Source organism: Anomaloglossus baeobatrachus, chromosome 3 (genome assembly GCF_048569485.1).
Source record: "Anomaloglossus baeobatrachus isolate aAnoBae1 chromosome 3, aAnoBae1.hap1, whole genome shotgun sequence".
Classification (NCBI taxonomy): Eukaryota; Metazoa; Chordata; class Amphibia; order Anura; family Aromobatidae; genus Anomaloglossus; species Anomaloglossus baeobatrachus.
Genome location: NC_134355.1, coordinates 350,395,419 through 350,422,757, shown reverse-complemented (window position 1 = coordinate 350,422,757; position 27,339 = coordinate 350,395,419). Strand labels below are relative to the sequence as shown.

General features: G+C 43.4%; 1 protein-coding gene across 1 annotated transcript in view; it reads right to left on the bottom strand.

Annotated features, from left to right (window-relative positions):
- Nucleotides 1–2,778: 2,778 nt before the first annotated feature.
- MMS22L (MMS22 like, DNA repair protein) overlaps nt 2,779–27,339 on the bottom strand; it is a 147,779-nt gene continuing 123,218 nt past the window's right edge. Inside the window, exons 17-24 of the mRNA XM_075340108.1 lie at nt 20,783–20,925; nt 18,315–18,474; nt 16,092–16,261; nt 12,340–12,539; nt 9,590–9,756; nt 8,414–8,510; nt 7,871–8,038; nt 2,779–4,130 (exon numbers count right to left, since the gene is read on the bottom strand). Of these exons, the coding sequence (XP_075196223.1) occupies nt 4,049–4,130; nt 7,871–8,038; nt 8,414–8,510; nt 9,590–9,756; nt 12,340–12,539; nt 16,092–16,261; nt 18,315–18,474; nt 20,783–20,925 (1,187 nt within the window). The 3' untranslated portion in view covers nt 2,779–4,048. The remainder of the gene's footprint in view (nt 4,131–7,870; nt 8,039–8,413; nt 8,511–9,589; nt 9,757–12,339; nt 12,540–16,091; nt 16,262–18,314; nt 18,475–20,782; nt 20,926–27,339) is intronic.

The window sequence follows — 27,339 nt, the reverse complement described above, 5'->3', positions numbered from 1 at the left end:
TATTATTACTTTTGTCAGATACAAGTTATTTCTGTGACTATTGTGGGTTTTTCTTTCATTAAACGAGGGGTACCAACAATTTTGACCACGTGTGTAAATAGTTGTGTGCCGTCATCCTAAAACTTTTATGAGTTTTGTTTCTTCTTATGGAGAGTACCAACTGGGATAGGGTGTCCTACATGCTAGAAAGCCTTACTGTGAAAAAGTCATGCAAATTAGCTCCTCACCAGATGGAACAAAATTACCTCTAGTGCCACCACCAATTGGAGGTAATTATACCTTAAGTTTAAGGGAACCAGTCACCAGGTTTTCCACAAATGAAGTACAGCAACCACCTGTGTGACTTTATATACACCATTCTAGAATGCTGTATATTAAGTAAATTACAAAAGTGAGTACACCCCTCATATTTTTGTAACTTTCATTATATTTTTTTATGCTACAATAATGAAGATGTGACACTTTGATACAATGTAGTCAATGTACAACTTCTATTACAGTGTACAATTGTTGTACCCTCTAAATAATTCAACACACAGCTATTAATGTCTAAGCCGCTGGCAACAAATATGAGTACACCCCTAAATAAAAACTGTCAAATTTTGCCAAAAGGGTCAATATTGTGTTCAAGCAGTGCCTCAACTCTCTTGGGCATGGAGTTCACTAGAGCTTCACAGAAGCCACTTGAATCCTCTTCCTCTCGTCCAGAACAACATCACAGAGCTGGTGGGTGTTGGAGACGTTGCGCTCCCCCACCCTCTGTTTGAGGATGCTCCACAGATGCTCAATAGGGTTTAGGTCTGGAGACATGATTGGCCAATCAAACACCTTTACCTGGTTTCTTTAGCAAGGAAATGGTCATCTTGGAAGTGTTTTTAGGGTATTTATGTTGGAATACTGGCCTACAACCCATTTTCTGAAGGGAGGGGATCATGCACAGCTTCTATATATTACAGTACGTGTTGGTATTAATTGCTTCCTAAATGAACTGTAGTTCTACACAGCAGGCAGCACTAATACAACACCAAGCCATGACACGCTCCCCACCATGCTTAACAGTAGACAAGACACTTATCTTTGTACTCCACACACACTTGGCATCAGCTGACCCAAATAAGTTTAGTTCACCTTGGGCTCATCAGACCAATGGACATGGTTCCAGTAATCCATGTCCTTAATCTACTTGACCAAACTTTTTTGAGGGCTTTCTTGTGCATCATCTTGAGAAGATGCTTCCTTCTGTGACGACAGCCATACAGACCAATTTGATGTAGTGTGTGGTGTATGATCTGAGCACTGACCCCTCTCCATTAATCTCTACAGCAGTGCTGGCAGCACTCATGCATCCATTTTGAAAAGATAACCTCTGGATATGATGCTGAGCACGTGCACGGAATTTCTTTGGTCGACCATGGCGAGGCTTTTTCGACGTGAAACCAGTCTTGTTAAACCTCTGTATGATCTTGGCCGCTGTGCTGCAGCTCAGTTTGAGGCTGTTGGCAATCTACTTATAGCCTAGGCCATCTTTATTTAAGTCAACAATTCTTTTTTTTTTTCTCCAGATCCTCACAGAATTATTTGCCATGAGGTGCCATGTTGACCTTCCAGTAACCAGCATGAAAGATTGTATGAGCACTAACACCAAATTTAACACACCTGCTCCCCCATTCATACCTGAGACCTTGTAACAATAAGCAGTCACATGACAGAGTGGATGGAAAATGGCTAATTGAGCACAATTTGGCCATTTTCACGTAGGGCGGTACTCCATTTTGTTGCCAGCAGTTTAGACATTAATGTCAGTATGTTGAGTTAATTAGAGGGCACACCAAATTTACACTGATATACAAGCTGTATATTGATTTAAAGTATGATGTCTTCAGTGTTGTCCCATGAAAAGATATATTAAAACATTTACAAAAATGTGAGGGGTATATTCACTTATGTGATATACTGTATGTCCCCAAGCCAACATACAGGGCCATCCGGTCAGATCGACGTCACTGGCACCATCCTTCTTGCAGATCAAGACCAGCCATGCCCATCAGACCAGACTGACCCATAGGTGAGTATAATATAAGGTCTCTTATATTATGAAAATCTGCTTGGACACACACACACACACACACACACACACACACACACACACACACACCTTTATATCTATCTCTCTATCTCACTCTCTAACTAATCTTTTGAAATGCTGTATATCAGGGCATACTGTTGGTGGCTGCACTTTACATGTGTGAAATCTGGTGCCAGGTTAGTTCCTCTAAGGGATTTTTTTTTTTAAAATTCACCATTGTATAAGTATCAGTGTGTTCCCGGTGTGTAGTAAAATAGTTACCGGTCACCGTCTTATGCTGTTTCCAGCTCGGCCCTGGCCCTCTTAGTTATGACTGACTGGATCACTCCAGTGTTTGCTGGGCAGACTGGAAGTAACTTTTCAATACAAGTTTAGGAGGTTCAGATTAAGGTGCTCATAGACTCACATTACGAGAGATAGCAATCATTAGCATTTACTTCAGACTAGTCAGAGCTGCAGTCATAAGATGGCAGAAAGGGACTGGAATGGCGCCGGACACAGTAGAAGATGGCCACTGGTAAGTAGTACTACACATAGGAAACATGTTACTGATGGATAACCAGTGGTGAAATGAAAAACCACAAACACAAAAATGGAGTGGTACTTTAATGTTTGAGACATTATTGATCCTTGAAACATAACGTGGCTAAGGATTTTAATCACAGATATGACAATAAACGACAACCGTAAGTTTCTAAGCTTTATAATAAATGTTCTAACTACAGCAAGTATGCATTTTTAATTGAAATATACAAAACACCTAATTGCAAAATGTTTTGATTTCCATACTTTTATTTAATCTGAGTGAATATTCCAAGGGTTTCCTGGCACTGCTCACTTCTAAATCCCCACACACGGCACCATCCACTTCCAATGTGGAAGTAAGCAGAGGGTAGTACGAATCCACCCACCTGCTGAGATGCATGCACTATGGGCACGTACCACACATGTGTCCTATTCTAGTGAACAGGATTTGTGCCCGGTACCTGTTAGTTGTGCTCACATCTGTTCGTCATTATTGATAAAAGATGTAAATGAGTAAAAGGAGTAAGATGTGCCTATTTTATCCTACTCTGTGTGCCCTAGAAAATCAGATCTAATGTCCAAGCCAGATTTGTGCAGAGATTTATGCCACTTTGTTGGATAAATTATAGTAAATTTGTAATACTCCTTCAATTACGTTTCACCAACTTTTTAGAAAAGTACTGAGCAGTAGAAAAAGTGTCATATTATTACAATGCAGAAGAATTTTGGATTTTTACACTAGAAAACTTGGAAAGAAATAATAAATTCCCCCAAATGTGTGTTTTAATAAGTAAATATGAGAAAGCGGTTCTCCCATTCCACCCCCCCCCCCCTCAGGCTGGCATTAAAAAGAAACTGCAGCGGTTGTCAAAAGATTGTGGCCAGTGGCTAGTTCTAGGGAGCAAGTGTGTATATTAGGCCTTGCTACCCTTTCACATAAAAGCCTGGCCTATATAAATGTGGTCTGTTCAATGCTGGGCTGAAAAAGGAAGTACACAACCAATGGTCTCCAATACAAATTTACGACCGGTGGTAACATAGCATTTTAAGGGTCAGTGCAATAACGAAAGACACATGTAAGTTTTTAGACAAAATCTGTTTCGTGAAATTTATATACAGTATTACATATTGGCCATTTTTTAATAGTCGTCCACAGAACGAAAGTACACCAACAACATAATAAAACACAACTGTTAGTCACATTTACAAGAAGAAGAACTACGCAAACTTCAGGGAAGGAAAGGTTTACTACAATTCTAATATGGAATGGATCATTTTATAAATAGACAACAAAAAAACCCGCTTTATATTAAAAGCAATATTCTTTTTAAAAGACGGGATCCAATACTGGTCCTAAACACTTCAGCCTTCTCTGAAATCCAACTTTTGCTGAATGTATAGTTTTGTTATATTGGCGTTGTGGGCATTCCTAGAAGGCTAAAATCTTTCATTTTCCAGTGTCCGTAGCTCATCTTGTCCATGTTCACCCAAGTGTGACAGCAATCTTCTGTAAGCCTCCCTACGGAAGTGCAAAAAAAAAATGGTTTAAAAACAGAAATATCTTTCTGACACACCGAAGGTTGGCATGAAAGTAGAAAAGACCGGTTTTCCATTTATTTCAGCTGATGTTGAAGCGGTTTTACTTGGCAATGACTTTGTCCGCAATTTTCTGCCCTTTAAACTAAAGCATTTCTTACAAAATACTGTACCTTATTTCTGTAAGATTTCATGTTGGTTGGTAAATGTTCTCCTGAGGGTTTGTGCTTCTACATCAAAGTAATATGTACTGCACATGAAAAGCTGGATGTCCCTATCCATTTATTTGGATCTCTTCTACATGGACCCCAATGCTTACAGTAGCTTCCTCCACAGTGGTTACCACTCCCCTTATTTAGCTTTTTAATACCAAATAGCATATCACCACACAAAGTTGCTTAACCCTTGTTTTATTGAATGACAGAGTTCCAATGGAGAGAACTCTTGACTCTATTCTTTTCAATAGCGTTCAGCATTTTTACGCATGCTGAAATACCACAATCTTGGATTGTCAGTAGTGTCTCAATGGTTAAACCGTACTGGTTGGAGCTTGCTCTGGTCACTGCTGTTAGGCTGGAATCACACTAGCGTATGGCATCCGATGCGATATGCTAATGACCCCCGACTCAAGCTCTGCTGCGAGCGTGAGCCGAGTATCATGCGACGGACTTGATCTTGCAATCAGGTCACAGCTGTGAAGCTGAGGGCGGGCTCTGCAGAGGAGAGGGAGGGGTTAATCCCCCTCATCTCCTCCATTGTCAGCCTGTGCGTATATCGGACTGCACTGGGATAACATTCGAGTGCAGTCCGTTGTATCTCTCGCACCCATTCACTTGAATGGGTGCGGGGTGACACGGCTCTCGCAGAAATCGCAGCATGTTGCAACTTTTCTCGCATCCAGAATCTGGATGCGAGAAAAGCTGACCAACTACTGTCCCTCATTGAATAACATTGGGCAGAGTGCAATGCGAGATTTTCTCGCATCGCACTCATCCGTTTTTAACGCTTGTGTGAGCATACCCTTAGAGGCACTTCCTGACCCAACTCTATACACCAGCACCCAATGTGTAAAAGTACATACTATGATGGGAAGGGCTTAAATGTTCACTTAAATCAACTCCATTACTTTTATTTTGAATTAAAACTGAGAAGTAGATAAATAAGTTGTGCCTTAGGAGCGCAGCCTCCTTTTTACTGTTGTGTGCACAGTACACGCACAGTCAACTGTGCTGTATATACACACACAGAGCTGCTGCATGGCGCACAAACACACAGACACACACTGCTATATATATACAAACACAGCTCTGATCCGTAAAAAGCTTTGCCACACTCCCCCCAAAACACAACTCAACTTCAACACACTCCGCTACATCATGAAAAAACACTCACAGCTCAAGCACAACATAATTAGCCCAGCTACATCATAAAAACCCACAAAACACAACAACATGGTTTGAAGTTCCGTCCAGGCATGTGACCTACTACATGCCCTGAAAGGTCCTTCAATGACTGGGGAGGTGCAGAATCTGTGCAGGTCCTGGAAGCTTTCTCTCCTGGGGGACACTAATCAGATTTATCAGTGTAAAGCAGAAGGAGGTAGAGAAGTTCTATCTTTGATCGGGAAGGCTGATGTGTCAGCGTCCCTCTCAATTACAGGAAGCTGCCTCTGGACTATAAAAACGCACAAACTTTCTAGCAAGATTTTTTTTCTTGCTAAAAAGTTTGTCTTATGATCCAAAAACTACGTTCCATTTCAAGCTTAATTTAACTATTCATTCCTAGGTTTACTGTTCCTTTAATTAGGAGTCTTCTGCTTACAATCAGTAAAAGATAAATTTAATACATTTACAAAGAAACTCTACAGATAATTAGGTGCTCAAAGACTAAGGGGTACTTCACACAGCGAGATCGCTACTGAGATCGCTGCTGAGTCACGTTTTTTGTGACCTCATCAGCGATCTCGCTCTGTGTGACACTAAGCAGCGATCTGGCCCCTGCTGTGAGATCGCTGCTCGTTACACACAGCCCTGGTTCATTTTTTTATTGTTGCTCTCCCGCTGATAAGCACGCATCGCTGTGTGTGACAGCGAGAGAGCAACAATCCTGAATGTGCAGGGAGCAGGAGCCGGCGTCTGACAGCCTGTGGTAAGCTGTAACCAAGGTAAACATCGGGCAACCAAGGTGGTTACCCGATATTTACCTTGGTTACCAGCGTCTGCAGCTCTCACGCTGCCAGTGCCGGCTCCCTGCACACGTAGCCGAAGGACACATTGGGTAAATAAGCAAACGTTTGCTTATTAACCCGATGTGTGCTGTGGCTACGAGTGCAGGGAGCCAGCGCTAAGCGGTGTGCGCTGGTAACTAAGGTAAACATCGGGTAACCATACCCGATGTTTACCTTAGTTACCAGTGTCCGCAGCTTCCAGACGCCGGCTCCCTGCAAGCGCAGAGTCGCTTCCACGTCGCTGCTGGCTGGGGGCTGGTCACTGGTCGCTGGTGAAATCTGCCTGATTGACAGCTCACCAGCGACCATGTAGTGACGTAGCAGCGATCCTGACCAGGTCAGATCGCTGGTGGGATCACTCCTGCGTCGCTAAAGTGTGACGGTATCCTATGGCACACGTTAAGCAATAAAGCTGTATTTGATACTAAATGTTTTCTTACATTCCTTGAAAAAAAAAAAAAATGATAAGCCTCTTTTTTTTTTTAAGTTCTACATCTGCGAAGAAACACCTGCACTTAAGACACGACTCTTAAGGCCGGATTCAGAGGTCCGTGTTTAATCAGGTACAAGCCATACGCATGGGTATGGTCACACGTGTGACATCTGTGTTTGCATACATGTGACACGTACTGGAGAAAACACGTGTCTTTGAAATAAAAAGATTTTCTATATCCAACTGTATCCAGCGCTGCTGTCTTCAGCTCTGCTGTCTCCTGCTTCTGACACTCGCTAATTATGCTCATTGAATATTCAGTGCTTAGACCTGGAAGCAGGAGCATCACCGGTGACAGGTGAGTATCCAGCAAGCGGTGTGTGTTCAGTGAAGTCCAGGAGGTCATTGGAGTTCCCGATGAACCCGTGAAGTCACCGTCGTGACACCCGCTATAGCGCAGGGGTGTCATCAGGAGGTCAGAGTTCATTGGGAACTCAGATGACCTCCTAAACGTCACTGCACACACACCGCTTGCTGTATACTCACCTGTCACCGGCGATGCTCCTGCTTCCAGGTCCAAGGTGCAGTGACTATTCAATGAGCATAATTAGCGGGGTCGGAAGCAAGTGACACAGAGCCGACAAAAGCAGCGTTGGATACAGGTAAATATAGAAAATATTTTTATTTGAAAGACCCGTGTTTTCTCTGGTACGTGTCCCACTGATGTCACATGGATCACATCAGTGTGTGGTCCATGTGACACCCGTGCTGTCATGTTTCCGTATGTACGTGCGTGGCCACACGGTCTGTGTGAAAACACGGACGTGTGTGTAACTCCAGAGAATAATATGGGTACGTGTGGCATTCATGTTAAAAAAGAAGTCACACGTACCTGAAACACGGACGTCTGAAACTGGCCTAAAGGTAAGTTCATGTCTCATGGCTAGCAATTAAGAAATTACCATCTATGTAACAGGTGCCTAATGAATTTTGTGAATAGAAATTTCGCAAAGGATCATAAAAAAAAGCCTAACACAAATAGGGGAAAAAAAAGTAATCTTACCTGGATGAAGCATTTCGTCCAAGACCACGTTTGTGCTCTGACTCCTTAAGACTTTGACTGATGGTAGGAATTAGGTTGGCAACAAGTGACTGGTCTAAAATGGCAAGGGTCTCCAGAATGGAAAATATTTGATAGTCATACATTGCAATATTGTCCAGTATAAACTGCCTGCAGGCAGGGAAAACAGGAGACGGAATAGTTAGAACAGTAATAAAATGTAGTTTTCAGCAGTGCAAATCGCTTTATAGCTAGACAGCATTCTCTGTACATGAGATCTACCCATACATAATATGAGTATATAGGCCTCTCCGCAGCAAAGAAAATAAAGTTTCATGATTTTAGGAGAACACAGGCGTTTAATCACCTCTTATCTGGGATACAAATACGCAAATGAAAACCGAGTAAAAGCGGAATGGCTCCCAGACCAGCCCCTTATCCTACAGCCACACACGTGGCCATCACTGGCATTGTCTCTACATTATGGTGTTCTTACATAAGGTGGCAGAAACCTGATGACAGATGCACATTAAGAAATCATTGTACCTTAAATTTGCTGTTAATCCATTTGCAGCATCTCCTTGCGGCACAGCTTGACAGCGTTCAACCATGTACTGTAACGCATCCGTAGAAAGCTTCTTAACTGCTCGATGAAAGTATAGATGACCCACATTGGTTACATAATTGTAAACTTAAAACTAATGAATTTGTTTTTATTTTGACAGAGTCTCTATTAAATGGATTGTCCAGGAATGGCATCAATGTCTTCAGTCACTCTGTGTGACTGTGGACTTTTGTATCCTCACAGCGTGGGCTGTCAGGATTCTCCGGTGGCAGGAGCAGAAAGTCAAGTATGCCATATCCATGCTCCCGGCCACAGTCCGACTAGATGAGCACAGGCTCACTTAGTGACTGCAGACTTTTGTATCCTCACAGCGTGGGCTGTCAGGATTCTCCGGTGCCAGCAGCAGCCAGTCATGTACCCCATATCCATACTCCCGGCCACAGTCAGACTAGATGAGCATGGCCTCACTTAGTGACTGCAGACTTTTGTGTTAAGCCTGGACAACCTCTAAGAGGGCCAGACAAAACTATCAATGACATTATCAAGTTGTTTCAACCTAACACATCTAAGCTTGGTGTCTAGGTGTATAGAGACTGATTTTCGTTTGCGATCTACAGTAATATAGTTTGCAGACTGCAATTTTAAAATCTTAATTAACCCTTTAAAAAGGAAATCTGTCTGCAGGATTTTACCCCCAAGCTATATACATGTGGATGTAGCTCTTTTAATGACAAAATACAGCAAAAACCTTTACATGGCTAGTCTGTTCCTCCATTACTGAGAAATGAGCATTTATATTGCTATGTAAATGAGGCTGAAGAGCTATTTGTAGATCTAAAGCCTCTGTCACTCCAGCTCTATTCCCCACCCTGTGCCATCTCCTCCTCCTTGATGGACTGTTCCTATGCCTGAAGTCACAAAAAGCATAGAGGCTGTCAGTCAAGCAGGAGGCAGCGCTGGGTGGGGAATAGAGCTGGAGTGACAGATGAGTCAGATCTTCAGCCTTATTTGCATATCAATTCAAATGAAGATTTCGCAGTAACAGACTGATCATGTAACGAGATATATGTGCAAATAAATAGTTTGGGGTGTGAATACTGATGACAGATTTCTTTTACCAGCAGGTCACAGTGTCTTTGCTTTCATATTTCACTTACCCTGTGGCTCATTGACCAGTATTAAACACTTCAGAATTGACGGGAGAAGAGAATCAACATCTGTAGCATCAACTATCTTGGTTCTCTGGAAAACCTCCACTATGAATGACAGAATGGTGGCTAAACGTGGAGGTGGTGCCTGCCCTTTGAACTGCAAGTAGCCATCTCTAAAACAAAAGGTGATCACAAGAGAAAAAAAATCTTCAGTGTGAGTAGGTTTTAGGGAGTAATTTAATGACAGGTCTTATTTTATTTAGTATATTAACAGTTAATATTAATAAAAATTATTACATTACTTTCTCAATCCGTCACCACACCTGACTGTCGTTTTTGTAAATTTCTGTATTTTTCATTAAAATTACAACTTTGGATATTTTCTTTGACCTCTGCATTGTATTGCTCCTCTGTTATTCCTCCTGCATACGTATGAATACATTGACAACTGGGTGTTACCATTTCCCCTGATAAAAGGAGGGTCTGTACACAGTCCAATAAGAATCAAGGAGACATAGTAAATTGAAAAAATCTTTTTTTCTTTTATTTTGCTTGTGAGATTGTGAAAAAAGTGCAGTACATAAGTCCGCCGACGTTTCGGCCAATCGGCCTTCTTCAGGTCGGACAAACTGGAGAGCAGCAGGAGATGGAGTAGAAATAAAAGTAGATGTACTAGACCGTAAGTTTAAACAGCGGGGTGAATGCTGATATACACAGGAAAACCTATGTAGTTCTAATGAGAGTAGTGGGTCATTCTCTTGTCAGGAGGGCAAATTGAATATAATGTTCCTCTGGTAGCCGCAATGTGGCAACCGGAAATTAAATGTAGGGGGTCACCAAGTTTCGTCAATCCTGACAAAGGACCTGTGTTGAGGCAAGCTTCTAGCACGTTTTAGTGTACAGAGATAATTATGCTTCCATGTTCTATGTATACCGTCAGTACTCTTGAGTGCTCAGGAATCCTGTTATTCCAAGGCGGCTGTAGCTCCAGTGATTGTTCTAGGACAGAAGCTGGAGAACAAAATGTGGTCAAGGGGTATGTAGAACAAGGCAGGACCTGACCCAGGTAGTAGCCTATGGCTCCAGTGGTTAGGCATAGGAGAAGATCCAGGAAGGTGAAAGGAGTCCGGGCGACTACCGGCGGGTATCAGAGGTGCTGGGAGACTGAACCGCGCGTCCTGTGGAGTGGCACTCTCCTATGCCTAACCATTGGAGCCATAGGCTACTACCTGGGTCAGGTCCTGCCTTGTTCTACATACCCCTTGACCACATTTTGTTCTCCAGCTTCTGTCCTAGAACAATCACTGGAGCTACAGCCGCCTTGGAATAACAGGATTCCTGAGCACTCAAGAGTACTGACGGTATACATAGAACATGGAAGCATAATTATCTCTGTACACTAAAACGTGCTGGAAGCTTGCCTCAACACAGGTCCTTTGTCAGGATTGACGAAACTTGGTGACCCCCTACATTTAATTTCCGGTTGCCACATTGCGGCTACCAGAGGAACATGATATTCAATTTGCCCTCCTGACAAGAGAATGACCCACTACTCTCATTAGAACTTCATAGGTTTTCCTGTGTATATCAGCATTCACCCCGCTGTTTAAACATACGGTCTAGTACATCTACTTTTATTTCTACTCCTTCATCTCCTGCTGCTCTCCAGTTTGTCCGACCTGAAGAAGGCCGATTGGCCGAAACGTCGGCGGACTTATGTACAGCACTTTTTTCACAATCTCACAAGCAAAATAAAAGAAAAAAGATTTTTTCAATTTACTATGTCTCCTTGATTCTTACGGGAAATTAGTAGTGTGCCGGAGTTACCCCACTTTTATTACTGACTGATTTTCTCCAGAGCACCTACACAAGGAGAGGCGAGGTCTTTCTCTTACAAACTCTGTACACAGTCCAACACTGATTGGACAGGATCATACTATGTACGGACACCCCCCCCCAATTGGTTACACCCAGATGTTAATATTTCCATTAAATTCTAGGAGGAATAAGAGAGGAACTTGACAACGAAGAGTTCTCACAAAATTATTTACTACAGCAGAACTGAGGAGGGAAGACATGTTCATTGTCATTTAAAATCTCCCAAACTGGAATCCTGGCTTACTGGTATTTCTAGCAAGAAAGCAGCACATGCAGGCAGTAACCCAACCACCCACAAAGCACATTCAGATGTATTATATGCTGTTCTCTTTTTAATTGTCATTAATAGGGATGATCGAATACCCTAATATTCGCTTCATTGAATATCCGGCGAATAAGTCACCGCTATTCGACTATTCGCAAATATTTGACGCCCAATGTAAATCTATGGGAAACCACAATAATTTCACGTTGAACCTGTCGGTGACCTGTGGTGACTGAGGAAAAGGCTGAAATGGATGGAAAAGGCTGAAACAGTATGGGCACAGCCTCTTTCTGGACCTCGTGTAGATTACACCGGACCTGCAGGCTGGAAAACAAGAGCCAGGAGGTCAGAAATGAAACTGAAAGTATCGGAGCGGATGTAGTTTTATTCGTCGGATACCGAATGGTGCGAATAGCCTGTTATCCGTCAGATATCGAATAGTGGCGAATGCATTCGCTCATCCCTAGTCATTAACCAAAAAGTTGCAGGTGTCACTACATATCTATATTATTCATGCTAATCACCAGTCTACCAATACAATTAGACTTTATGACTGTTACATCCATATTGATACATGACCCCCAATAAACCTGATGATTATATCTATGCTCACCGTACGACTTCCATTACAGTCCTTCTTAGGTTGGTTGTGTGTGGGCTTACAACAGAATCGCACAGAGCTAGTAGCATCGGGTGACTTCCGGATACAGAAGAAGCACTCGGAAGAAATCTTCCAAAATACTGTTGAATAGTCGTTTTTAGCTGCTGTTTTACATAAGCAGCTTGGGACTGACGAGAGATGATGGACAGACCCTGAAATATAAAATATTAATGTGTTAAGATTCATATATTTTCTAAACTTAACCAGCAATGCAGATTTCTTATATACCACCATTGGCGTATTCTTGCTAGAATTTCACGCAGGGCATGGAATTGATCAGATTTGTAGGCTCAATCACATCTACTGTATAAATAAGATTTGCAATTTAGACACTTAAAATTAACAAGCAGTGAACAGTCCTGATATACACAGTACGTGCTAGCAGGAGCTCCCGAGGTATAACAAGTTGTGTGACCATCTATTGAGCAGAATGCTGCTGGATGTGTATGTTATCACTCCTCAGTCTCTAAATAGTGGTGTAAACGGCAAGTGTGATAAGTGATGGTAATCCAACCCCTTAAAGGGAATCGACCATCAGGTATTTGCTACCTCATCTGAGATCAGCATAATGTAGAGACAGAGATCCTGATTCCAACAATGCATCACTTAACTGACTAGGTGCAGCGGTTGTGACAGTTTTTAGATTTAGCAATGCAGCAGAGCTGAGAAAGCTAACCCTGCCACACCAAGCTCTCTATGTACAACATTTATACAAAGCGAGCTGTTTATCACAGGAGGGGGCATGGGCTGACACGCTGCAGGAGTCCAAGCAATGATAAACTGATAGTGCTAAAACAATCATTGCAAGTAAACAACAACACAATAAGAGACACATAGCTGAAATCTGTGTCTTAGCCCATACAGCATGCTGTCCTCAGATTACATGGCAACAAAATGCTGACAGATTCACATTAAAATCCCAAATCCACAATATTAAATGGTTATTTCTATCTTCATGAGTGGGTAGTTTAATAGCCTCTTTAATAGCCATTTCATGGTTGTTTAATAGCCTCTTTACATTGGCCTACCCAGTTTCAGCTGTGCAATGAGCGATCTGTAATAGATTGTACAGTGCCCATAGGCTGCCATTAATTTAGCGCTGCCAAGAACAATGATCCTTTATGCAGCCTTTAAGATCAATTCACCCGATGAATGAGCATACATACATGAGTTTGCTACATAATCAGCAGACTATTTAGACTGCAAAATTAGCAAGAACAAGCATTCCTTAAACATTCTTGAGCATTTTGCAATGTTTCTTGTATTTTACTTTAGAGTCCTCACAACAACAGCAGCAACTTGTGCAGGCAATCGGTATTACAATTCATGTTTTCAACTGGCCAGAAAGGTACCATTAGCAATCAGCAACGTGTAATTTTGAAACAAGCATCTTCACAATGGGCCTGAAGGACAGACGTTGTCGTGCCCAATCTGAATTTATGTTACTCCGTTCCTATACTGCTCAGTTTGATCCACCTCTAAAACTAAGGAGGACTTTACACGTTGCAACATCGCTTCCGAAATATCGTCAGGGTCACGTCGTTAGTGACGCACATCTGGCGCCGGTAGCCACATTGCAACGTGTAAATCCTAGATGCGCCGATAAACGATCGCAAAAGCGTCAAAAAAATCGGTGATCTGTGTAGCGTCGTTCATTTTCATAATGTCGGGTCGACCGAAGGTACGATGTTGTTTGTTGCTCCTGCAGCTCCACACATCGCTGTGTGTAAACCCGCAGGAGCGACAAACATCTCCTTACCTGCATCCCGACGGCAATGCAGAAGGGAGAAGGTGGGCGGGATGTTATGTCCTGCTCATCTCCGCCCCTCCGCTTCTATTGGCCGGCCGATTAGTGACGTCGCTGTGACGCTAAATGCACCTCCCCCTTTAAGGAGGGATTGTTTGGCAGTTACAGCGACGTCGCTGAGCAGGTATGTGCGTGTGAAGCTGCCGTAGCGATAATGTTCGCTACGGCAGCAATCACCACATATCGCATGTGTGACGGGGGTGGATACTATCGTGCTCGGCATTGCTAGCCGATGCTAGTGATGTCGCAACGTGTAAAGTACTCCTAAGACTGGACCACACATGCAGTTTTTGATGTTTTTTTCAGGGAAACACAGGAGTCTGGCCCTAAAGAGAAGGTCTCCGTGTTTAATTCAACATTTCTTACCCTTCGGATTTATTTTTTTGTTTTGGCATTAAAAACCTGCATGTGCGATTCCAGCTTAAAGGGAACCTGTCAGGTTTCCTTTAAGCTGGAATCGCACATGCAAGTTTTATTTGCACATGCAGGTTTTTAATATGCACCCAGAATCACGAGCAGTTCTGGGTGCCTATTGCTAATCCCTGCCTAACAGTCCCTGTATACACTAGCATAGATAAAGAGATCTTTAGAAAAAGTATTTCTAAAGATTTTTTACCGTATGCTAATGAGTGAGGGGACTAGTTCCAAGGGCATTAGTTCCCCTTGTCAGTCGGCTCCATTAGTATGTTAGTACGTCCCTGTGGGTGTGCTATAATGCTAATGAATGCGCAGCGTCACAGGATGATCTCACTCACCTCTCCGCTGCCATCGCATTCCACGCTGGATTTTGGCTCAGTGCGCATTACCCCGGAGTTTGGGTCATGCGCACTGCTTCAGTTTGAAGCCAGGACGCGTACACACGGCTTCATAATGCACATGACCCAAACTCCGGGGTCATGCGCACTGAGCCGAATTCCAGTGTCGGTCGCAATGGCGGTGGAGAGGTGAGTGAGATCACCCTGTGACGCTGCATGTTCATTAGCATTATAGCACAGCCACAGGGGCGTACTAACATGCTAATGGAGCCTAATAACCAAGGGAACTGACGCCCTTGGGACTAGTCCCTGAGCTCATTAGCATACCGTAAAAGATCTTTAGAAATACTTTCTAGAGATCTCTTTATCTATGCTAGTGTGTACAGGGACGGTTAGGCAGGGAGTAGCAATATGCACCCAGAACTGCTCGTGGTTCTGGGTGCATATTGGACCTGACAGTTTCCCTTGAAAACAGCCAATTGGCGAAGGTGCCAGGTGCCAATCCCCGGCCGATCAGACACACTGCCCATATACCGCACACAGCCATGATACACTGACTGTATACCGCACACAGCCATGACACACTGACCGAATACCGCACACAGCCATGACACACTGACCGTATACCGCACACAGCCATGACACACTGACCGTATACCGCACACAGCCATGACACACTGACCGTATACCGCACACAGCCATGACACACTGACCGTATACCGCACACAGCCATGACACACTGACCGTATACCACACACAGACCGTATACCACACACAGCCATGACACACAGACTTGACACACTGACCGTATACCGCACACAGCCATGACACACAGACCGTATACTACACACAACCATGACACACTGACCGTATAATGCACACAGCCATCTGGGTGCATATTCGACCTGACAGGTTCCCTTTAATAGGATAATTTTGCAATAAAACTACTGTGCCGGCTACATGCAAGGACATGCTCTTAAAAGGAGGATGAAGATTGAAAATCCTTTTTAAACCATGGATAGTCAGGAATTTTAAAGAATGGCATATTTCATCATTACATGTTTTTTCAGGTTTATTAGGTATTTTATTGTTTTCTCCTGGTCACCAGTTCTTAAAGAAAACTAATATACTGAGATATGCACCTGTAGAAAGAGAGGCAGGGTCTCCCGTATGGCAGAAAGCATGGCTGGCAGCAAACCCTTATCTTGCTGGAACAAGGCATGTGGTAAAAGCAGGTAATCAATGATGCGGAAAAGGAGCTGCTGTGCTTTGGAAGTGGCCAGAATCAATGCCCAGTACCGTACAAGATATCCTGGAAAGCAGACAAGAAACAAGATAAAATAGCAGCGCACAATCGCCTCGCCTGGCATGCCCTCAGGTGCCAATCACTGCCTTATTTTAGAGTTCAAACATACTTTATATGATGGAAAGCATGGCACAGAGAGGAAATCAGAAGCGATTGTAACAGGCAATGGATGAAGCCTGGCAGCTCTTTTAGCTTCTCAGCATAACTTGTCTTGTTTTATCAATTGACTTGGCTTCTACTTATTGCAAAGGACAGTTCTAGATTATTATAAAAAAAAAATTACATTTTTACTTTTAATTCCTTGTCAAGACCTTTCGTGATGTGATCTACTCATAATACATAAAAGCAAGCTAAAGTAAGAAAAAAAAAGCATGATTTTTTTGGTCTAGGCTGTGTGATTGTACGGTAATGGAAACGATATCTGGGTGCAATTACAGTTCCTAGCACTCTGTGAGGGGTGCCATTACTGCCTAGTGTGGGGGTTTTGCGTTATCTCTCGGCACATGTACCCTAAGAAGGACAACCACTGCTAATTCCGCATCTCCCCGGGTAAAATAATAAAGCCTATATTCACCTGTCGTTCCAGGGCCGTTCTCGTGGTGTGGCAGCTCACAGTGCCAGGGCTCATGTCAGGTTGTAACGTGAACCCCACGTCCAATCAGCGCCAGCTTCCTTCTCCTCGCCTTTGGGCCAAATGAGTTAATCAACAGGAAATGAGAGGCAAAATCCGGCATGAGCCTTGGCACCGCAAGCCACAGCACTGCTGGAACGGCGCTGGCACGGGAGGTGAATACAAGCTTTATTATTTTACCTGGGGTAAACATGGTGAGTCAGAAAGGACTGTCCTACGTAAACATGACGTGCTGCCAAAAACAATGACATTCTATGATGTTCTCTCACTAAGCAACCAGGGAAAAACAAGCATTTATCGCAGTTGCATGTTTTTTCCTTGGGTTTTTAATGGTTTTTTTTTTAGTCGCGGTGATTGTGGGGGTTTCTGCGCTGTACCCCCCACGCAATTGCCTTCGGGTCTCTGGCTGATATTACAGCTGGGACCCAGCTCTCACTGCCTGGAGCGGTGCAGCACCACTCCCTTTTGTGAATACTGCGATCAATGTGATATTGGAGAATTCAGGAGGCAGGGAGAGGAATCTCTTACCTCTCCCTGGCGATCGGGTCTACGTAATGCAATCACAGGGACCCGATCGCTGCCATTGCAATTGTGGGTTGTCACCATAACGACCCCGGGTTACTGAGCTACGGATCACCCCCACAGACCATGCTGGATGCAAGGTGTTTGAGGCGAATTATCAGTGCTAAGAATGAATGCAGCACTAACAGAGATAATCCACTGCAGTGATCATGGATTAATCAAATGCACGAAAAGAGGCAGAAAGAATTGACATGCTGCAGATTTTTTTTATACACCAAAATCTACAAGGAAAAAAAATCTGCAACATGTGCACAGCAAGTCAGGATTCTCATAGACTTTGCTGGGATGCATTTTGCCTTGCAGTATTGATTAAAATCTGCAAGAAAAAAATGCATGAGAAACGCAGCAAAAATGCAGCGTGGGCACATAACCTTACGTGTCTCATTGCGATACTGTTGTACTTTCTTACCCTTCTATCGCCAAATTTGTAAGGGATTATTTTTTCCTCCTCTTATTTGATATCTCCTCCTTATTTGACCAAAAAATGTATATTGTTATTTTAATGTTTTTTAAATTGGGATTCAATAAATTAACTAGTGGAGGAAGGTTAAACTGGAGGACCTAGCTCTTTTTTCAACGTAACAAAATACTATAACAGGCCTTGCTATGGCCTACACGCTTTGGATTCGGAACAAAGATTACTAAAAAAAAAAAAAAAAATGTTGTGCCTATTCTAATGTTATAATAGAAAGGTAGAAAAAAAAAATGGAAGCACTTACCTGACCTAGTTGCGGTCTAGGATTTTGTCTTATGTAAAATATAGTATGTGTATAGAGAAAGTTTAGCTTTTGATGTTTGACTGAAATCATGATGGACGTTATCACTAACAGACTTCAATACATTTACCTATAGTTCGGTAAGTAATCTGCAGGCCTTCCACAGGGCCCTTCTTCGTCAAGTATGGCTTAACATACTTTAGTATATCCCCAATATATTCTTGGCATTTTGACACCATGGCAGACTTTTCTGACAAGGTTTGTAACCCACCATACGTTGTACCAGTTGCCTGTCAGAAAGAAAAGAAAAAAGTCTAGAAGCAAACTCAAAACAATCCTCACAGTTCTATATCCTTAGTTTGTTCATTAGGCGTTGTACAAAAAAAAAAGAAAAGTTAACAATTGTGAAAAACATCACAGTCCCTAAATAAAAGCCCTATTGGTTATTTGAGAAAAGAATATAATGTAATCTAATCAATCAGTTTTCATAGCAATATATTACTAGAAAGTTCAAAATCTAGTAAAAAAAAAACCAAATAAAACAAAAAAACAACAACAGAGTAGGACGCTGATTATATACAGCCTCTAAATGGCTATTGTTATCAGCTCAGAAGCAGGAAGTCTCGCACAGCTGTCAAAATAGTGAGATAGTGGAGAGCCTGCTTGCAGACAGCTTCAGTCTACCATTGTTAAAGAGCCAGAGCTTTATCACTACATTAGTCAGGAATTATTTTAGTATTCTGAAATTCTAGAGATTTGGGAGAGGTTTTATATTGTAATCCTTTTAATTCAATGGGTTTTTCAGGAGGCGATACGTGTCCTTTAACCCCTTCAGCCCCGGGGCACTTTCAGTTTTTGTTTTTTGCTCCCCTTCTTCCGAGAGCCATAACCTTTTTTATTTTTCCGTTAATCTTGCCATATGAGGGCTTGTTTTTTGCGGGACAAGTTGTACTTTTAAATGAAACCATAAGTTTTACCATATGGTGTACTGGAAAACAGCAAAAAAATTCCAAGTGTGGAAAAACTGCAAAAAAAGTGTGATGGCACAATAGTTTTTAGGATGTTTTATTCACGGTGTTCACTATATGGTAAAACTGATGTGAGGGTATGATGCCTGAGGTCGGTGCGAGTTTGTAGACACCAAACATGTATAGATTTACTTGTATCTAAGGGGTTAAAAAAAATTCACAAGCTTGTCCAATAAAAGTGGCGTACGTTTTGCGCCATTTTCCGAAACCCGTAGAAATCTCATTTTTTGGGATCTATGGCTCAGTGATGGCTTATTTTTTGGGATCTATGGCTCAGTGATGGCTTATTTTTTGCGTCTCGAGCTGACGTTTCTAATGGTACCATTTTTGCGCAGATGTTATGTTTTGATCGCCTGTTATTGCATTTTGCGTAAAACTTGCGGCGACCAAAAAACGTAATTTTGGCGTTTGGAATTTTTTTGCCACTACGTCGTTTACCAATCAGATTAATTGATTTTATATTTTGGTAGATCGGGCATTACTCAACGCGGCGATACCAAATATGTGTATATTTATTTATTTTTTAACCCTTTAATTTTCAATGGGGGGGAAAGGGTGGTGATTTGAACTTTTAGGTTTTTTTTATTTTTTAAAAAACTTTTTTTTTTTTTTTTATTATTTTACTAGTTCTCCTAGGGGGCTATAGCGATCAGCAATCCGATCGCTCTGCCCTATCTGCTGATCACAGCTATACAGCTGTAAACAGCAGATACAGTCACTTCCTGTTTCACTGGCCTCCGGGCCGGGTGAAAACGAAACGTCATAGAGGCAGGCGTCATTACATGACCCTGTGCTACCATGGCAACCACCGAAAGTCATGTGATTATTCACGTGACTTCCAGTGGGGGCGGCGGTAAGTGAAAATCTTCACCGCGCGTATATACATCTCGCTGCCAGACTTTGGCAGCGAGATGTAAGGAGTTAATGTTACGGGTGGAATGCGATTCCACTCATAACATGCAGGCACACATGTCAGCTGTTGAAAACAAGCAAGGGGCGGGGCTTAACAGGACACACTCCATGACAGATATATCCGTCCATGGTCATGAAGGGGTTAAATATATAACTTGAGAACTCAAAAAATTAAGCATGAGGCAATACACACTTTTTTTTGAGTTAATGAGATGTCATATTTCTGATATCATGGAGGCCAGTAGATCATCGAATTGGTTGCTCCATTTGATAATAAACCATGTCAATCTAACACTTCTACCTGTATTTCTGTCACCAGATTTTTGTTACCCCATCTGAGAGCAGCATAATGTAGCGACAGAGACCCTGATAGCAGCAATGTGTCACTGGGCTGTTTGCTGTCATTTTGATAAAAACAATATTTCTCTGCTGCAGGTCTAGCGGTTATACAGAGCTCATGAATATGCTAGACTACATGCAGCAGGCCAAGTAGTCCTCTAATGATAATCTTCTGTTGATTAAACAGTGATTTTATTAAAACTACTGTATACTAAGCAGTCAAGTAAGTGACAGGATCTCTGTCCCTACATTATGCTGCTCACAGATTAGGTGGCAAAAACCTGGTGACAGATTCCCTTTAATAGAAATTCAGCATTACCTTTATGAACTGGAGCAGTGCCTGCTTTGGGTCTTGTTTGTAACTTCTTTGATCTACTTGTGCTTTTCTTAGTATGTTTTCTGCTTCTGGGAGTTTGAACACCAATCTGGTGAGTTCCACGAGTTGCTCCGCCAGTACTGAGGCTTGTAAAACAAAAGGATGGCTACTGTACTCAGATAATCAGGCAAATTCTAGCAAATAACATGATTACTTAAGTAGACAATTCATGAGTTTTAAAGTGGGCGTCACAAATAGAGTTGAGTGCGGTTCGTGGTTCTCCAGTTCGCAGTTCGAGTGATTTTGGGGGCTGTTCTAGATCGAACTAGAACTCGAGCTTTTTGCTAAAGCTCGATAGTTCTAGTTATGTTCGAGAACGGTTCTAGCAGCAAAAAGCCAAGCTAATTACTAGCTGACTTTCCGCTGTAATAGTGTAAGTCACTCTGTGACTCACACTATTATGAAATTTCAGGGTATAGTGTGCGGGGACAGCGCGTTCAGATCACTGCTGCTAGGATTTTTTTTCTGTTCTTCCTTCCCTCCCTAAGTGCGCGTGTAGTCGGGCGGGCCAGCATGTCAGCCAATCCCAGACACACACAGCTAAGTGGACTTTTAGCCAGAGACGCAACGGCATGTGTGATAGGATGTCCATGTCACATGTCCCTGCATTATAAATACGGGCAGATACGTCTGGACGCCATTATCTGCCTTCTGCGTCTGGGTGTCAGTCACCGCAGGTGCAGCTCCTGTCTCCGAAACTGCTGTGTACGCTCTACACACAGCGCTATACAGAATAGGGATAAAAGTTTCTTTCAGCCCTTCTAAGGGCTAATTACAGCAGGCTCAGAGCCATAGGTGACAGTCAGGTCCGTGGAAAGAGTTTTTAACAGCTACAGATAAGAGTCTGTGTAGCTAAGGTCAGGGAGTTCCTTGCTGCATTTCACCATTAGGAGGGATAGAAAGTGAGGCTTCCTTTCCTCTACACTGACCCACAACCCGGCCACTGTACCCTCCTGCCCTTTGCACACTCAAGCTCATTGTTACAAAGCCATTATACTAGCAAACAATGAGGAAACTTAGTGGCATCCTAAAAGTGGCTGTTGGACTTCCATTAGTGTCCCACTAGTGCAAATCTATTTGCAGCACCTCTGCATTGCACACTGAAGCTCATTGTTACAAAGCCATTATAATACCAAACACTGAAGAAACTTAGTGGCATCCTAAAAGTGGCTGTTGGACTTCATTAGTGTCCCACTGGTGCAAATCTATTTGCAGCACCTCTGCATTGCACACTCACTCATTTTTACTAAGCTATTATACTAGCAAACTGTGCTGCCATTTTAAGGGCCATAGTTTAATTGTCCGGGATAGTTATTGTTGTTTATTCTGCTGTCAATAAAGACAGCACCGCTGCAATCTACACCACCTCTCAATTTTTACTACCACATTTTAAGTGGACATTCTTGTCGCTAGCAAAATGAGTGGCAAAATGACAGATGCTGGTGGAAAGGGGAACAGGCGTGTTGGAAAAGGAAAAAAAGGTTGTGTCCGTGGGGAAGGTGGCAAAGCTCCATTAATATCTGCTGAAGATAGGCCATCTTCCAGCAAAAGTAAGATGTCTACTACTTACCGTGGACAATCCGATGTGCTCCCTCTTTTACGAACACGAACAACTGGAACAAAGGTAGATGTTGCCCAAAAAAAGAAAATGCTTGAATGGATCTCAAGTGGTCCAACAAGTGCCCTCTCCTTTACCTCAACTACCGCATCCAAAAAACACCAGTCCTCTGAGTTGTCATCCCAATCACACTTGCTTTCTCCCAGCTCTCAAGTCTCCATCCGCCCTGCACAGTATGGTGGAACAGAGATGGCTGAGTCTGCAGAGCTGTTCAGTCACACTATAGCCTGGGAATCAGAGGTCTGCTCCCAAGCTACAGTGAGTACAGACCAAGAAATGGTCTGCAGTGATGCCCAGAACCTTTGTGACTCAGATTCAGGCCGTGATGACCAAGTTTCTGAGCATAATGTTGACCCTTTTTCACAAACTGAAACACCTGTTGTTATAGACAATGAGGAACATACTGATGACGATGAGACGCAGATACCAGATTGGGATGACAACTTAAATATTCGTTCAGGGCAGGAAGAGGCTCGGTCTGAGGGAGAGGGGAGTGCAAACACAACGCTTGATGAGGAAGTTCTAGATGCCACCTACTGTCAACCCACCGTCAGGCACTCGAGGAGGTCAACAGAGGCGGTGGAGGAGGATGCTACTGACGATGAAGTTACCTTGCGCCTTCCTGGACAGAGTCTGAGTACTGGTAGCACGTCTACAACTGCATCCTCAGCCACTACTCTGCCTCTGAGCAGTAGTCGGGGTGGCTCAGCAGGTCGCATGCCCTCTAAGCCTTGCCTAGTCTGGTCCTTTTTTGACATAGCAAAAGATCGCCCAAATCATGTGATATGTAAAATTTGTCGTGATTCTGTTAGTAGAGGGCAAAACCTCAGCAGTTTGACAACTTCTTCCATGAATCGTCACATGAATAAATATCATATGTCCCAGTGGGAAGCTCACCATGCTGCAATGCGGCCTAGCGGAGCGGACCATCCACCGCCTTCCCCTTCCAGTGCATCCGCACGCTCTTCATCTTCTAGGACTGTGGGGACAGCTGTCACACCTGGTTTTCCACGCACAACTTCCACCACTGTAACCGCAACAGGCAGTTTGCTTGGTAGGTAGTCAGTTGGTTTGGAAGGGGAAAAGTGCGTGTGTACAGCTCTCTCAGACATAGATATCACCAACGTTGGATGAAGGCAACATCATGTCTACGCCTGCACTTTCCTCACAAACCTGCTTTTTTCCAGGGACACCCTACTCACCACCGTCTCCACACAGCAGCCAGATCTCTGTCCCTCAGATGTGGACAAATAAAAGGCCATTTCCTGCGACCCATGACAAAGGAAAAAACTGTGGAAAAAGGAGCGCATTAGGGTCTTACCCCAGTATGAGGGGGGGTATTAGGAAGGGGATAATCCTACTCACCTATAGGGGTTGTGCAAGTCACAACACCTATAACAGCATGTAACTCCAAGCCACGGCAGCGGTCCCCACGTGGGCAGATAACAGAGAGTAATAGAGCTGGGTGTCAAGCCGCGCCAATGACCAACAGATCATGAAGGTTGGAGATTAATGTTGCTTTATTTTATCACAGGTCAACGTGTTTCGGGAGACTCTGCTCCCTTCCTCAGGACAGCTGGCAAAGAACATCAAATCTGCTGTACAGAGAACCATACAGCATTATATACCATAGCGATGACGTCATGATCCACCCCTTTTAGAAAAAAATCGGCAGGACTCTATACTTACTAAACAACAACATGACGTAGTACATTGTATTTAACAAAATTCACAATATAATATGTTATGATCGCTTTCTTTTTATCCCGAGGATTAAAAACGAAAAATTATTACAATTATATATGTGTGTGAAAAAAGTGTTTAATTGTGTTGAATTGAAAAAATATATAATAGGAATTATATCGGAGTGTATTTCAGTGAACCGTAATTTGCCTAGAACATCGTGTGTAGTGTCAGGCGATGCTCGGCCTTTATTGCCGGTAAACATATGTGAAGAGTATGCAACCGCTTATGCCACTCTAAGTATGCTGTCAGGATGTCTCAAGAAAGGTCCTCTAGAAGGAAAAAAGAGGAGGAAAGGAAAAAATGTGTACAAGTTATATTGATCAGGACCACGGGAGTGCTGGAATACGGTGATTATTCACCCACTATGTGATACTCTAAACCATCGCAGATGTGATCGAGAAGAAGAAAAAGAAAAAAGGAAAAAAAAGAAAAAGTTGGGGGGGGGGGTGTGACTTTTTATTTTTATTTACTGGGTGATGTGTGTGTAACAATCACGAACTCATATATAGCTCAAAGTGCCCAGAACCATTCGACAACGTAAAAATCAATTCATTATAGGGACAGGAATGAGTGTCGATATGTGTCAGTGGTGTGCTATAGATATCCGTACATGTCTATGTGAGTGGGAAGTGTACAAATTTAATAGAATCATTCACTGTAAGATGTGGCGGGACAGAGGGCTTCACCCAAAAAAGTTAACATCTAACTGTAGCCTGCCATAGCAGGTTGGCCGTGTTTATATAGAATGGCTAAACTTTAACGGGTTAAGCTAATGCCGAGGTAAATTCAGGTCAGAAGCGTGGGAAAATATTCACCACGCATGCTCCATTGAAAGACACAGAGCTAGTGCCCTAGTACTGATGGGGTGAATTGAGTTCAAGAGCGTGGGAAAGTTCTTAGTGTGCATGCCACAGACCTATTCCCAGGACCAATGGTTCTATAGGATAGGGTTGTGGACTACAATTTATAAGTATAAATACAGCCAAAGAAGCCCATAACGGGGCAGAAGGCAAGGACAAAACTCAGTCTGCCTTCAGGTTCAATTTTTAATCGGCAAAGACTGAACATATTAATAGAAAAAAAGGGGACCTGGGAATCAGAGCTGGGGGCGGGTGAAACAGAGGTCACCCAGCTCCAGCCAATGATCGGTGCTACAGCTGCACTGATCAGGGCTGGATTTCAATGTTACAGCCATTTTCAATGGCTGTAACATTACAGTGGCTGTGATTGGCTGACGAACGCCGCACAGCCAATCACAGCCTCCGTAGGTCCGGGGAGGAGACACCACCCCTCCTGAGGTTCCCTCCTCCCCGAATCTAAGGTATTTGCTATTGGCAATGCAAACGGCGATCGCAGCCACCGGGGCTGCGATTTCACCATGACGTACTGGGTATGTCATGGGTCCTTAAGTACCAGGGAGCTATGACGTACCCAGTACGTCATAGGACGCTAAGGGGTTAATGTGCCGTCCTTCACATACACAAAAAATAAACAAACACCATTCTTCTCACCTGTCTTGCGCTCCCTCGGCCCCTCACCTCTGCTTCTTGCTGTCTGCAGGCCATGCCCCGGTGACTATCGCGGCCGGTGCAGGGGCCGCAGCCACTGGCAGCGATTTACGTCAGATGAATGTTTTGCCGGCGCTGCGCGCGCCCAGTACTTGCTTCTGAGAGCACAGCGCCGGCAAAACACTCATCTAACAAAGTGCAGACAGTGGCTGCGGCCACTGCACCGGCCGCGATCGTGAACAGGGGCACGGGCCTGGGGGCCGCACGAAGCGTAGAGTATCACATAGTGGGTGAATAATCACCGTATTCCAGCACTCCCGTGGTCCTGATCAATATAACTTGTACACATTTTTTCCTTTCCTCCTTTTTTTTCCTTCTAGAGGACCTTTTTTGAGACATCCTGACAGCATACTTAGAGTGGCATAAGCGGTTGCACACTCTTCACATATGTTTACCGGCAATAAAGGCCGAGCATCGCCTGACACTACACGCGATGTTCTAGGCAAATTACGGTTCACTGAAATACACTCCGATATAATTCCTATTATTTATTTTTTCAATTCAACACAATTAAACACTTTTTTCACACCCATATATAAATTGTAATAATAATTTTTAATTTTTCGTTTTTAATCCTCGGGATAAAAAGAAAGCGATCATAACATGAATTTTGTTAAATACAATGTACTACGTCATGTTGTTGTTTAATATGTATAGATTCCCGCCGATTTTTTCTAAAAGGGGTGGATCATGACGTCATCGCTATGGTATATAATGCTGTATGGTTCTCTGTACAGCAGATTTGATGTTCTTTGCCAGTCTGTCCTGAAGAAGGGAGCAGAGTCTCCCGAAACGCGTTGACCTGTGATAAAATAAAGCAACATTAATCTCCAACCTTCATGATCTGTTGGTCATTAGCGCGGCTTGACACCCAGCTCTATTACTCTCGGTTATCGACCCATGACAAAGCCAAGAGGTTGACTTTATCCCTCTGTAAGCTCTTGGCTACTGAAATGCTGGCTTTCCGCCTGGTGGACACACAGGATGCCCAGTCGCCACTACTTCTCTAAGAAAGGTGTGCCTGCGCTACACCAGCATATCGCACACATCATCACCGCTTCCTTGAGAAACTCTGTGTGTGAACGGGTGCATTTCACCACAGATACTTGGACCAGTAAGCATGGACAGGGACGTTACATGTCGCTGACTGGGCACTGGGTAACTATGGTGATAGATGGTGAAGGGTCTGCTGCACAAGTCTTGCCGTCCCCACGCCTTGTGTGTCAATCCTCTGTCTGTCCAAGTTCCTCCACTGCTTCTGCCTCCTCAACCTCGTCTGGGTCCTCCACCTCCGCCCCAAGCCTGCCTGGTCAGGCCACCAGCGTTCTCACTGCGCAGAAGGAATCACGCACCCCTCATTACTATGCTGGCGCAACGGCATCAGGCGGTCTTTGTCTTGAAATGTCTTGGAACTAAGAGTCACACAGCGGCTGAGTTGTGGGCAGCTCTGGAGACTGAGTTTGGTAAATAGTTGTCTCCACTCAACCTGCAGCCTGGTAAGGCCGTGTGCGACAATGCTGCAAACATGGGTGCGGCCCTTCGCCTTAGCAAGGTGACACACGTGCCTT